The sequence below is a fragment of the Protopterus annectens genome, chromosome 13.part0, assembly GCF_019279795.1.
Source record: "Protopterus annectens isolate FY-2018-M chromosome 13.part0, PAN1.0, whole genome shotgun sequence".
In the NCBI taxonomy this organism is placed as follows: domain Eukaryota; kingdom Metazoa; phylum Chordata; order Ceratodontiformes; family Protopteridae; genus Protopterus; species Protopterus annectens.
In genome coordinates this window covers 619265301-619278980 of record NC_056747.1, presented here as the reverse complement: position 1 = coordinate 619278980, position 13680 = coordinate 619265301, and the positions used below count along the sequence as shown (strand labels likewise).

The 13680-nt window shown below is 38.6% G+C and overlaps 1 protein-coding gene across 1 annotated transcript in view; it reads left to right on the top strand.

The window, feature by feature from the left end:
• DOC2B (double C2 domain beta) overlaps window positions 1-13680 on the top strand; it is a 2257420-nt gene that overhangs the window by 2175221 nt on the left and 68519 nt on the right. Inside the window, exon 8 of the mRNA XM_044054285.1 lies at window positions 7525-7621. Coding sequence (XP_043910220.1) covers window positions 7525-7621 — 97 coding nt within the window. The remainder of the gene's footprint in view (window positions 1-7524; window positions 7622-13680) is intronic.

The following is a 13680-nucleotide window of genomic DNA, read 5'->3' as shown; positions in this document are numbered from 1 at the left end:
GAACAGCATTGTTTTCATCAACATGCATTCTCTGAACAGTAATAAGTATGAAACTCTAATGTTTGTCTTTTCGGCTTTTCCCGGTTAGGGGTTGCCACAGCGGAACTCCAGTCTGCTAATGATTGTCAGTAGATTTTTATGGTGCCGAGTTGCCAGCCTGACGCCCAACCTTCAGTGAAGGCACACCCATTCACATGTCTTTCGAATGCCACTCGACCACGGGGAGGACATGCAGACTCCACACAGAAGGCACTCCAACCAAGAATCAAACAGGAGAGTCTCTTGCTGTGAGGCAACAACGCTACCGCTGCACCAAGTATGAAACTCTAATATGTGGCATTATTGACTGTATTGCTGATTTATCAGAAAAATTAATAATTTTATAAGGGACAGAACAAAAATATGAAGCAATATCAAGGGTGTTCTGCAAAATCAGAAAAAAAAAGTTGAGAGGAATAGGGACATTTTGCAAAATAATGAACCGTTGGCAGTAGAGACATTTGCAGAGCAAATGGAGTATCTACCCGTTTGCCCTGCAAATATGTTCACTGCTCCTATATGGTTGCTTGTCAGGATTAAAAAAAAGAAAAATTGCCTTATTCTATCACTAATTACTGCTGTTGCTACTGTCCACAGCCGCCACCCACTTCTCTTCACTGTGTAATATGTGTGGACTTTATTCTTTGCCATATGACAGCAAGGAGTAAAAAGCTTTGTGGACTGACTGACCGTGCATTTTATTCCTTACCAGCATACCTCTGAACTTGCAGATACTAAAAATCTGGACAAAGGCTCTTGATAAGTAGGTATGTAGATACAACTGTAAGACTTGTCTTTGCCCATTTATTTTATTTTTTTTTTTCTTCTCTCTAACTGCATAACATTGAAACACAAAGATAGAAACACAATACATTTCGGGGAAAACAGACTGAAAATGTTAAACTATGAACTTAAGGCAATTTAACATGGATAAAAGTTGCATGAAAAATGTAAAGCATGTGTTTTATCTCTAGTAGACAGCCATCCTCCCCTTGCTCTTTTGATGTATGTGTTGTGGGGATCACAAGCTCTTTGAAATAAGAAACATAATTATAAAAAAATGACTAAAATCATTAAAATTCACAAAATAAGAAAAGTATAAATAAAATTGGCCAGCATAACATGATTAATCAGAAGGTAAATGGAATGAAAGTGTATTTTCAATTATATATCTAATGTTTTCCATTAGTAGGCATTTTCCTATGTATTGAATCAAAAATGAGTGCTGTTTGATAGCAAACAGACACTTTTAGAATTACATTGAGTGAGCCCTGGGAACATCCAAATCTGGAAAACAGTTTTTACTGTACTGTTACTCTAAGGTCAGTGGGAGTCTTTCACAGAAGTGTTGCCTCACAGTAAAGCGATAAAGCAGAGTGGAATGATCTGGAAAGAGTTGTCATCTCATTATGTTATGCAGTGTTTCTGTTACCACACTTATTTTCACTACAGTATAATTAGGCATGTACTGAATAACACAGGATCATTTGAATTCAACTGCTGATACATTTTTATTTCTTCTCACACTCATTTCTTTCTATCAAAAGTTATACCTTACTGAGGTATCCATGAAGCTCAGCCTGTGAACAACAATGCACCCCAATACTTCGTATACAACAAGACATTCCCCAGCAGTGGACCTTAATACAAGCATTTTCATCATTTCTAGTTATTTCCCTGGCCTGCTTCAGTTTTTTGTTACCTTGCAGTCAAATGCAATCATGGCTCTAAGGATGTCATCTCATCTGAAGTAGCTGTCAAGGACTGATGAAGGCAAGCACAGAGTAAATAAATTGTTATTCTAAGGGGCCACTTGAAGTTTTGTGACCCCTGTTATTTTAGGTTGAAATTCTGTATTTTCTGACAAATTCTCTGCAGTTGAGAAAAATGTTTGCTGGACAGAACCTTCCTCGTACGATATAATTTTCACTAGGAGTGCCTTCCCAACTTAAAGGTCAAAATTGCACCCTTGCAGGTTGCCTAATTTGTCAGTGTGTAAGACCATCCATGTACTGCTTGAACCAGTTAAAAACTGGAACTATACTATTTTTGGTAGGTATGATCACCCACACAAGCCATCTCTGGATTTTGTTTAAAGCAGTTTTAAAATCTCTGTACTGGATTCCAGATGAGCAATATTGCTTGCCAACGTCCAGTAATAAGATTCCATATGTGACCAGTTCTATACTGCAACATTTCATTTTTAACTCATTCCCTCCAGTAGAGCTCTTTTGAGTGTGTACCTTTAAATCCAAGTGGGTGTGGCTTCAGCCTTTAAAAAATTAAGTTATCACCTTACAATTCTAACAAATACTAATTGACAGAGGTCATATATCAATACAATTGTGTTTGCCATCATGTATGCTTAAAGGTAAAATATTCTGACACCTTGTATGTAGCATGGTTTTAGAATTATTAATAAAAATATGAACAGGCAATATTTGACGCCTAGAGGCGCAGTAGGTGGTAACTGCAGAAACGCCTGGAGACGTTACTCGGCTGTTCACTTTACTGATACAATGTTTTCACAGTTCATCAACAATCTGTTGCCAGCCCAGCAGGTATACATTTTTCAGACCCTGTATTACTGCTAAGAAACTGTCATTTTCAGGCTTATGTATCCTCCAAACCAGGATAAAGACATATGCACAGTCTTCTATAAAATAATGACATCAAGAGTAAAGAAATCCGTGCTTATTCCAAATTCCAAATGTATGTCAAAAAGCGCTTCTTCATCCAAGCCAAATACTTCTGCTTCAACACAACACATATCACCTAACCTATCTCCTTTTTGAATTTCTTCTCTACTTTAGAAGATTCTCCTACTTTAGAAACTAATGTATATATTGTACATTACACTCTGCTTGGTTGTACATGGCACTGCGGTTGTTCACTGGAATATATATAGGTAGATAAATCGATAGATACACATACATTTTTTCTAGGTAATTAGTCTGAACTATTCTGGTACTGTTTACATTTCTGTATTTTTTCTTTGTGAAATGTTTTGTATTTCAGCAGGGCTGAGCCTGAAATTGATCAGTATTGATCAGTGTGCTACCCCAGTAAACAAATGTAAATGTATTTGTCACATACAGTTTGGGTTTGTAGTTGCAGAAGTATAATTCATTGAGAAAGTATAGCCTAAATACAGCCCCTGGGAATTCTGTAGCTGAAAGGCAAGGTAGTAGAAAGCTAGAAGCTTTGGATCCAGAAATTCAGTTTATTCCTCACTACACATAGGTTAGCTGAGAAGTCTAAAAGCATACAGTGTGCCTCATTTTATGCAGAGTATGCAGTAAGCACAGAAGATTTATGGCCTTTTTTTTGGGTCACACACTTTGGTAACAGAAATACACTACACATGACCTTTGTTTGTGCACTCACAGCATTAAAATATTAGAAGGAAAATGGCTCACCAGTCACACAAGTGTCTGCAGGAGTGTAGAGTCAACTTCAGGAAAAGAATTTTGGTGGAGAAAAAAATAAATGACTAAGAGAATGAAACATAAGTTAAGGAATAAGTTAAGGGAGCAACATAAGAAGACAGATTTCATTTATTATGAATGATTACCTTTAAAGTCATTATCTAGTTACGGACATTTTGCATCACAGAACAGATGCCAGTAATATGGACCAGTCTAACACCAGGTGTAACTCATAGACAGAAGTGCACTGTATGTGCAGTGAGACTGCATTACCTTAGTCTCACTAGAAATGCTGGAGTTGTGGAATAAATAAGGGGGAGGGTAAGAGGAGTAGGTAGTGTGAAAGGCTGGGGACAGAACGATGGTCAGGGAAGCAGTTAGGATGAGAAAAGGAAGGAGAAAACAGTTTTGAATGTGGCAGCAGACTTGGAGGACATTGTAAAAGAGCTATTCTCGGCAATCAGCCAAAGGTGAGTAATGCACTGAAAATTGTAAGTAGAGAGCACCTTAAAGAAGATTAGTAACCACATATTATCAAGAAGATGAGCAGATGATGGTCAGTATTTTATGTTGGAAGAAACAAAACGTATTTTGAGACAATTTCCAGACTGAATAACACAACATAGTGTTGAAAGATCAACAAGTCATTTTAGGTCTTTTGTTGCTAAGGAACTGAGGTCTGATAGACTGTGAGATAATGTTTCCATTATACGTGTTATAAAAGAAATTTCAATTGCATGCAAATAGTTGAACCCTTTGCACCACTCATATTAATTATGCACTCTTGTTATAATGTAAAAGAGAAAGGAAGATATCATACCATCCAAGTAAAAAGATGGCCATATATAGATCCACTGCAGAAGAATCCTGTGGAGATAGATTTTGTAAGTTGTAATCCTCAAAAGAGCATTTCAGTGATTTTACAAATACATTCATTAAATAATTTTCCCCTCTGGGGAGGATTCCTTTGTACTTATTCACAGTTTCCATGAAGGCTGATACCCACTATTCTGGTTTTAATTATAATCAATTCCAAAGATACTATATCCTAGGAATAGCAATGGAATGACTCCAGGTAACTCATATGATGAAATAGGGATAATAAATTGTGTCCCTTCAACTATATGATTCCCAGAAAGAAAGTTGATATACATTAACTTTATAGCTGCCAAAGCAATTTGTAGCTGATAGCATGGATGCTTCTGGCAAGCTTTACCTCTCCCATGCAAAATCCCACTTGTAAAGTAAAATCTCAGCATCAGCTCATTCAGAACATTTGCAGTTATGCTTCTGAATGCCTTTGAATGCCTAATTTTCCATTGACCAAATTAAACAAAATGATTGACTTGGATTGATGGTGGTGCCTGTCCTGTTGATCCAAAAATGCTAGTGTTCTCAAGGATTTAGAATATTCTCCTCAACCTGCTTATATGGCAGAGAGGGATAAGGCCCTGACCATGTTCCAGGTATCCTGTGCTCAACTGGCAGCATGGGGTCTGGAAACAAATAGGGCAAGGAGGAAGGGCATAAATAGTCATTGTTGGCTCACACCCCCTGCATGAAGAGAGCTGGATGTGAATCTACACTTGAGTGACACCTAGAGAGAGCACTAGGTGTAGCCCACACAGAGTTAAAGCCTGCAGAGCATGCACTGCCAAGGGGCCAAGCAAAGCATGCATGCTTCTTTTGGTCTATAGCACTAGAAGAGCTCAAGTGAGATGGCAAGGAGAGTAGGAGCTTCTAGGGGGAAAAGAATGGGAGTCCATCAGGTCCAGCAGACTGTCCTCCTTCCTATTGCCTGACACTCCCTTCTCCAGGGGAACAAATGGACTAATTAGGCATTCAGCCATGGAAGACTGTACTGAAAGGCTCTCACCCAGGATCTTACCAGCCAAGTGCTCTGGATTGTGAGGAATGCTCCACATTTGGCATAATCAAGGGTCACTTTTCCGTTCTTCTGCATATAACAGCAGTGGCTTAGCATTGCAGTTTCTGATTGGCTCATATACCGAAAATTCAGTCATTCGACATCACTGTATATGAGCCAATGAAATAAACTCTCCTAACACAAAGCTAGAAAATTAGGAGGGACAGAACTATAGTTCTTGCCACTGCAATACATTCTAAAAGGGTATTGCAAAGTTTTGAGATTTACTAGCAATCCCATTAAAAGTTCTTCTTTGATCATGGGACAGGGAGGACGAACTGAAGTGAACAGATGATAGATCTTAGGACATCTTGCCATGCTGAGCCATGCATATAAGACACCATTGATCTGAAAACAAAAGATCTGTAGTCCCATACTTCGAAAGGGTGATTTGCTTTTGCACACAGTGCAATTGGAACTATGCCATGGTGGTACAGTTGCTGGGCAGAGTGCTGCTGGGACATTTGCGCTACCGTTTGTTGGATTATCATGGTGGTAGTATGGTTCATGTTGTTTCATTTTATTCTTTAATTTTTCCTGATCCTGCATGAATGCACTCTGTACACCATTTGAGGGGGCTGTGGAGCTGTAGCTGCTTTCCTCATTTAATTCCAGAAGTAAGTGGTCACGCAATGACTGAGTGAGACTTTTTTTTTTGAAACTCAGAGTGACATATAAGCATATTATCAAATAGACAGTGTACAATTTGTAGATTTTAATAAACTGTATTGCAAAATTCTACCAAGAGGAACCTGTTTATCTTTGCAGTTTGCAGTCCATAGGTTACTTCTCATGACTGTAATTTACTTTTGTTAGCATTCAACTGCAGGCAGGATTTCATTTCAATCGGACTGGAATTCCTGCCTGATTGTGTAACCTTTGAATTAACCTGTACACTAAATGGGGCTGAGATATTAAAATATCTTTATTTCATAGAAGAATGAATTGATCTTATAGCTCTTTCCAACAATTATAATGTCCCTTGGCCGGTAAATTGAGCAAGAGTATTCAGTTGCTCTTACAAAGGACTGTGAAATTGCTCTGCTCTTCTGTAAAATAGTTTCTTAAATTTATTTTTGAATGTCATTATTTTAGTGTAAGAAAGGAAATTATAAGATGTATCCTCTTTCTCTAAGCTATTGCTGGCTGGTATGTTGGTCATGTACTGTAATTTGCTGTGTACTAGACATTCAATGTGAATGGGATTAAAAAAAATCATCTTAATAATTTTGGCAGAAAGCCCAGTTCAACCAGTGGAAATGGTGTGTGTTTGTGCATTGCAAAAACAGGGTTTTCCACATTTTGACTGCTTGTCACACATTGCTATGATCTGAGATCCACACTGGCCTCTTAAGAGGTTGAGACCTATGACCAGGCTGGAGATGTCTGGCCATCATCCCCAAAAGAAGAATGAATGGAGTTTGATGATGGCCTTGAGCAAATTCTGGAGTATACCTTCCATAAAACTAAACAGTACTGTTGTGGCAGATTTAGGCCAGTTTCATGAACACTGACTCTGTAAAGACTAAGAGTGAGTCTGTTTGGTAGAATATTAACATGAGCTCATACTGCACAATTAATATTTTTGTTGAAGAAAATCCCCTAGGCAGGGTTAAACTTCCTGCAACCCCCTTAATTATAATCAATTCCAACGTTATGACATCTTAGAGAAAGGATGCAGCAACTTCAGAGTTTTTGTGGCACATATAACCAGGTGCAATAAAACAGATTCAAATAATCAGTCTTCTTGAAATCATGTAAGCCTCTTTGCTGGTCTCATCCTGACCTTTTTATGTATCATTTAATTATTATTCATTTTCAGTTTTCAGTGTAATTTTCAGGGATTCCTGCAAAACCTTTTAGCCATTCTAGCAGCAGTGTCTTTCATATTTCAGAAGGATAAAACTCTTTATTGACGAATCTTGCCTTGCAGACCACCTGTGTAGATGCTAGAACTTTTCTTAAGATAGATGAGCTCCAGAACACTGAGAAAGAAGTTTTACTTTTCATACTCTACTTCACAACTTTGCTTACCACCACTAAATTATGCCATAAACTGAGAACAGAATTTAAGTTCAAGAAATGCATTACAGATTTAATTTTTTTTCTGTTTTGTTTTACCTTTTTTAGGAATTTTGTTATGAAATCAAGCACAGTGACCTGGCAAAGAAAACCTTGGAAATCACAGTCTGGGATTACGATATTGGAAAATCAAATGACTTTATTGGTAAGCTGGAAGTTATTTACTCCCATCTCGTATGGTAGTGTCACAAGGTAGGGACAAGTGACTTAACTATATGAGAAATTAGTTAGACCCCCCCCCCCCCATATCTTGCACTCTGGAGAGCCCTATTGTGACTGTCCCATTGGGCCAGATGTCACATTTACATCTTAACTTATTTGTTTATTCATTCATTTTACTAATGCAGTTCTGTAACTGTGGGCTAGCTGAATACTCTATTGTGGTCATGTGCTGTGTTTGGCCAATGAGGCTGCAGAAGGTTTGAACCTCATTTTCCAGTGAAACAGTATGTTAACCAAGGTCATGCAACTGTCACTTTTCGACAGGAAAATGTGTGCTATCTCCAACCAAACTTACATTGACGTTATAAATAAAATAGAACATATGTGTTGCTAGACTGACAGGTTATTAGTGCTTTAATTTGCTTGTGAATAGTACAGGATGGAGTGCTTTAATAGATGCGGCTCATACAGTTACATTTGTGGTAGTGTCACTATGTTACACTTCCTCCCATTTCAGTTTTAAGTCTGTGTGGGATGCAGTTGAGTAGTATACTTAAATGTAAACATTTATATACAGCCATATAAAATTGTAATAATACTTAGATGTCACTGCCAAGCCAGCTGGGTAGTAAGTGCTATGATTTTAATCCTAGATAACATTAAAAAAGTGCTTGGCTATGACATTATTCATTAATTCAGCTGTACTGTTTTACTTATAATTAATGTTTAGAGATGGAATTATTTATGTCAGTTCTTGTACTACAAATGCATTTCTTCACTTTTTGAGGGAAGTGAACTTTTTAAATGTTATATAATGTAATATAATCATTAGTAAGTTATTTATGCAATGTGTATTTATGCTGCTTTCTTTCTCCTTTTGAAGGAAGGGAGGTTATTGCCGTCTTAACTCTCTGAAACACTGTTTAATAGTGCTCTGAAAGGGAGGTAAAGGGCTCATAATAAGCACTAACCCTCTTTGACAAAGCATAACAGAAAACAGATTTACCATATGATAGCAAACTGTTGTGAAGCCCTCATACTATAGTAGTATTCCCAAACGCATTTACAGAAACTCACCACACACTTTACACTCTTTGCAGAAAAGAATATAATTTCTTATAACAGATCATTACTAACTATCACAATAACTGCCCCCTCCCCAACCCTACAAACTCACTCTCTGCAAGGGTCTTCTCAGGCGCTCTGCAGAGTCCCTGTGAGACTCCATTTGGGTATAAGCCATGTCTGACATCAACATCTGCCTGCTGTTTTTCTGGTTACTTTCAATGGATGAGCTCAAAGCATCCTCTGGTTTTATAGTTTTACCACATTTAGTAGTCTACAGGCAGCAATCCTCTCTACATTCCTTCCCTCAGTATCTCCTTGGGAAGAGGATTCTGAGATCCAGAAGGGACAGATAAGGATAATAAGACCTCTCCTCCCCATAGCGGCCTCCTGATTAGCACTTTTTTAGATGCACACTTTGACTGTACTATTACCCCTCTCATCTGCCTTTTACCCCAGGAACAGCTGAACTAGATTTTGGGGAAGAAGAATGAGGAACGTTGTATGATTCCTGCCATGGAGCATTTCCTGAAGCATAATATGTATGTATGTGGTATGGAAGCATCTGGATTAGCTTCCTCTATTCTTGGGAGGTTATAAGATCTCGGTCAACTTCTTCCAAATTAGAAAGGCAACTTTATGAAGCATCTTGGATGGAGTCCTATGAGATTTCTCCAGCATAGATCCTAAAGCCCACAGTACTTTTAAGCCTTGCCACTGAATATGGGGCCCAAAGCTTTGAACAAAGTATGCAAGGTGGTATCCTCTTCTGACAGTTTGATGCTTAGATCTCATACTTAACTGTCTCAGTTGTGCCAGTCCTGCTTTCTGGATCACATGCAGCAGAAACTGGCAAAGTTCACTAATTCTGAAGTCAGTTAGTCTCAGTAAAAGACCCTTATGACAGTCAACAAAGGTTAAAATAAAAATAAAATACTGAAGGAGCTTTCATACAGATTTTTGTAACTTTGATTGTCTGATGCTGGAGCCAGGACAGCAGGCTCAAGAATGTGTTTAAAAATGGATGACAAAACTCATGTTTTCTTTCTCCTAGCCACCCTGTTTGCTTCCTTCTTTGATGATATCCTCTCCGGGCTGAATCCCCAAGTCTTGGTCAAAGACCTCCAAAGTAAAAACAGGCAAATGATGCCCCATTTTCATCTACTCCTGCAAGCCCCCCCCCCCCCATATTAGGTAGTTCTGCCTTCTTCAACTGTATCCCAAACATTTGCACTTCCTCTCTTTACTAACCAACCTTTTCACTCATGCTCTTATCTCTGACAGTCTTGTCAACGTATTAATAATCCTTTCCTCAAATAATCACTGTCTCTTTCACCTCTTCTGAAATCATGTATTTCTCTACTTATCTCACCTTTGCTTCCAGCTCTCTCTCTTTGCCTCTTGGACTTTACACAGATTCAATTTAGGTCTGTCACTAGACAATCTTACTATTTCTTAGGTTACTCTGTACTATATTGTATTATAGTTGTACAAATGACAACCTTTACAACTCTACTATTTTATATTGCACTTGTATAAATTATTATCCTCATCAAATGTATGTGTTTGCTATATTCTACTCCATTTGCTTTCACATAATATATTGTAGGGTTTCTCCCCAGGCATCTACTGAAAACAGGCTGTTGTCCAGTCAGGATGTTAATAAATAAATTGGAGGCAGACTCCCCAGGTCTTTAAGCCACATTCCTGACTGTCCTGCAGGACCTTCTTTAGGATGATATTTGCTTGAGTGGGCTAAATTCAGTCATAACTATCAACTAATTGGATCTTTACATGGTCTCATATGGCTATATATTAAAGCTGTTAGCCCCCCCCTCCACAATGAAGGCCACTGAAGGACTAAGTTGTCTGGAAATTTCCTGTGACACACCTAAATTCTTTACCTTAAAAGCATCATAGAGATAGTTATTTCTTTCTTTGATACAAGGGTTTGTGTGCATCTTTTTCAAGCTCTGGTGGAAATTAAATGTTTTATCCCCATCCTGGACTTCAGCAACTTCAAAAGACAGCAACTGTATGCTTATGCGAAGTCCATCTCATCAAAATGAAGTAGATTGAAATGAAGTGTGTGTGCATGTATTTGATGCAGAAATAAAAGAAAAGGGCCAACGATGGACATCTCAAGGGGAAAATAAGGAATGTTGTTGGTGTAGTATAACAAATATTACTATTAGTTTATAAGAAACATAACAGGACAGGTACATGCACAGACTGCCAACAGTGGTGGACATTCAAGCCAGCAAGATACATGGGAATATCCCCTGACATGTAGACCACCAGGTACAACACAGGATAGACATGTAGAATGCAGTATGGACTGTGAAAAAAGACAGCATAGACAAGGTTATCAGAGATACTAGCAAATGTAGAGTCAAATCATGACTTCATGTGTACAGCTCCCACTGCATGGCTGACAGGCAGGCATATGACTCCTGGAGTACAGTGATCATTGTGTTGAGGAAGTCCATTGTCACAAACTCCTACCTAATGGCTGGGTCACTACAGATTATTTCAATTCAGCTTTTCAAATAACACAGAATTGGAGAGGATGAACCCCCCCCCCCAAGGATGTCCATACATACTAAGTCAGAAATGTAGTACTGTAGCTGTACGAATGATTGCATATGTCTGGTAAACATGCATGGAAGGCCAAGTATAGATATGACTTAGTTGTGAGAACCTCTGATGTGATTATGAGTGACAAGAACACAGATTATCAGTAGATCATCCATATAGCAGAATTCCAATGATTAGGCCATGATTATGTAGCTCTCCTTTGCCTTATCTGACGACCATTGCTATAATTTTATTAGGGTTCCAAAAACTGCTCCGCCACTGGGGCACAGTTTTCTAGCATGTTTATTAGAACACTGTTTATTCAGGAGGGCACCTCATAGAGTTGTATGAATGCTACCACAGTCACTTTGAATATGGATGTGTTTATGGTACTTCAGTGCCATATAGCTGCTGCAGACTGGCCCTGTGGATCTGCCTCCACATGATTTGTGCCAAGCGGAAATAGTACCCTTGCAGTATGGCTGTCAAGAACTCCAAATGCACTGCTTTCAAGGTGACACTGTCAAACACCTAAATAAAATAGCCATTATTAAGAATTATATCATCTCCGGAAGTAACCTCTGGTAGTGTATAGTACATTATTCTGTATGCCTTCTCCTTCCCCTTTGCATTGTAAATATGTATACTGTTGGGGGCTGCTGCAGTCTATTCTTGTGACCCGTGGACACTCGGATAATGGACAGCTGCAGATGGTACCTTTTGGAGTGTATCTTCTGCCTTTCAGGTCTAGTAGGCTGCTGGTAATGGGGAAGAGGACAATCTTGCTGTTCAGTCACTTGATGTGCCCTGACTGAGTAGAAGCTGGTCTGCACTGATGACCAGGTCCTTGACTACAGTCTTGTGCCATACCACCACTTTTCCCTTTCAGTGTACCTAGCACAGTACTTTAGAGACTGATAAACATAATGCCTGTTTAGGGGGCATCGTAGCAGTATGTTTCTTTATGGCACAGGCCATGGATTGTCTAACAGTGGCTGCTGTTCTTCATGTTATGTATTTGTCACATATAATTTTTCATGTATAGTGCCCTTCCTCATGCATTGCCAGTATCCCTCACGATTGACAGATTTGTCTAAATAGCACAGAAAGCTGCAGATATCAGCTGTCCATACCGCTCAAATGTCCAGATTTTTGCAGAATGTCCAGATTTTTACCTATCATACTTTTGATCTGTTCCTCATAAAATTTGTGTTTTTTTAGCAAATCACTAAAGACTGAAGTCACTAAATAATGATATACATTTGAGTTTCAGACTTCATATCCTTCAGAAAATGCAGGCTAACACAAATCCTATTATTATAACAGTGTTCTATTTTTATAAGAGCAATATTTAAAATTTGTCCTTATTTTTGGGCCTTTATCCTCCCATTATTTTAGGCTTTGTTCAGATTTCTTACACTAAGAGGTTGAGGGGCATGCAGGCGTGGCTTTCCCTGTTTAGTAGGGACTGTTTTACAGTGGCCCTGATCTGCCCTGGTGCAGTGCTCATCTGCCCAGAGGAGGCCACCTCATTGTCAGTCTTCATGTTTGTTTGTGCTCACTGTGGGGCCCCCTGTATTGTTTCTGCGGATGTATTACATTGGTCCCTTCTTCTGTTATAGTTATTACTCTTATCAGCCATGTCATTTCACAAGGGTATACATGCCCTCTTCCTGCTATGGGTATGCTGCATGTGAGGCTGTCTGCCCCTTTCCCTGCCCATCAACACCTGTTTACAATGTCCTTGTGATGTCTGATTACTCTGGCCCTCGACCTTCCCGTCAGATGATGAAATAGATTTTGCTTAGGTCATTCCAGCTTTACTGATGTTATTGAAGCTTGTTTGTAACTACACTACCCTTTCTTCATCAGGCAGATCCAATATATAATGTTCTGGATGGTGCTTTTTCATGGGAATCTTGCTCCTACTGTTGCAGAACTACCAGCTTGTGTTACTGTACATGATTAATGCTTTTTGGCGCAGCAGTTTCTGGGGTCCTCAGAGGATGTCCCCTCAGTTCTCTCTGGTCAGACTTTAAGTGTAAAATATAACTGTTTGATCTCTCCTCTGCATCTATAATGTTTAAAAAATCTATCATTCATTTTATTATTGTTATTATTTTATTTATTTAAAATTTTTATTTTCATTTTCCCAGGGTAGAACACTGATAACAATGACCAATTACAGACTCAGCCCAGGTTACATCATAACATAGCAAAAGAAACTACAGTATACAAAGGACAATGGTTTGCATGTATGAGTAAGCATGGGCAGTATGACAAATGATATATACAGAGAAGCTGTAACAAACCAAATATATTTATAGTTACACAATTGGCATAGAAAAGGTAGAATAGAGTTAAAGTAGGAGAAGAAGTGCTGCAGCTAGCTCACTTTCA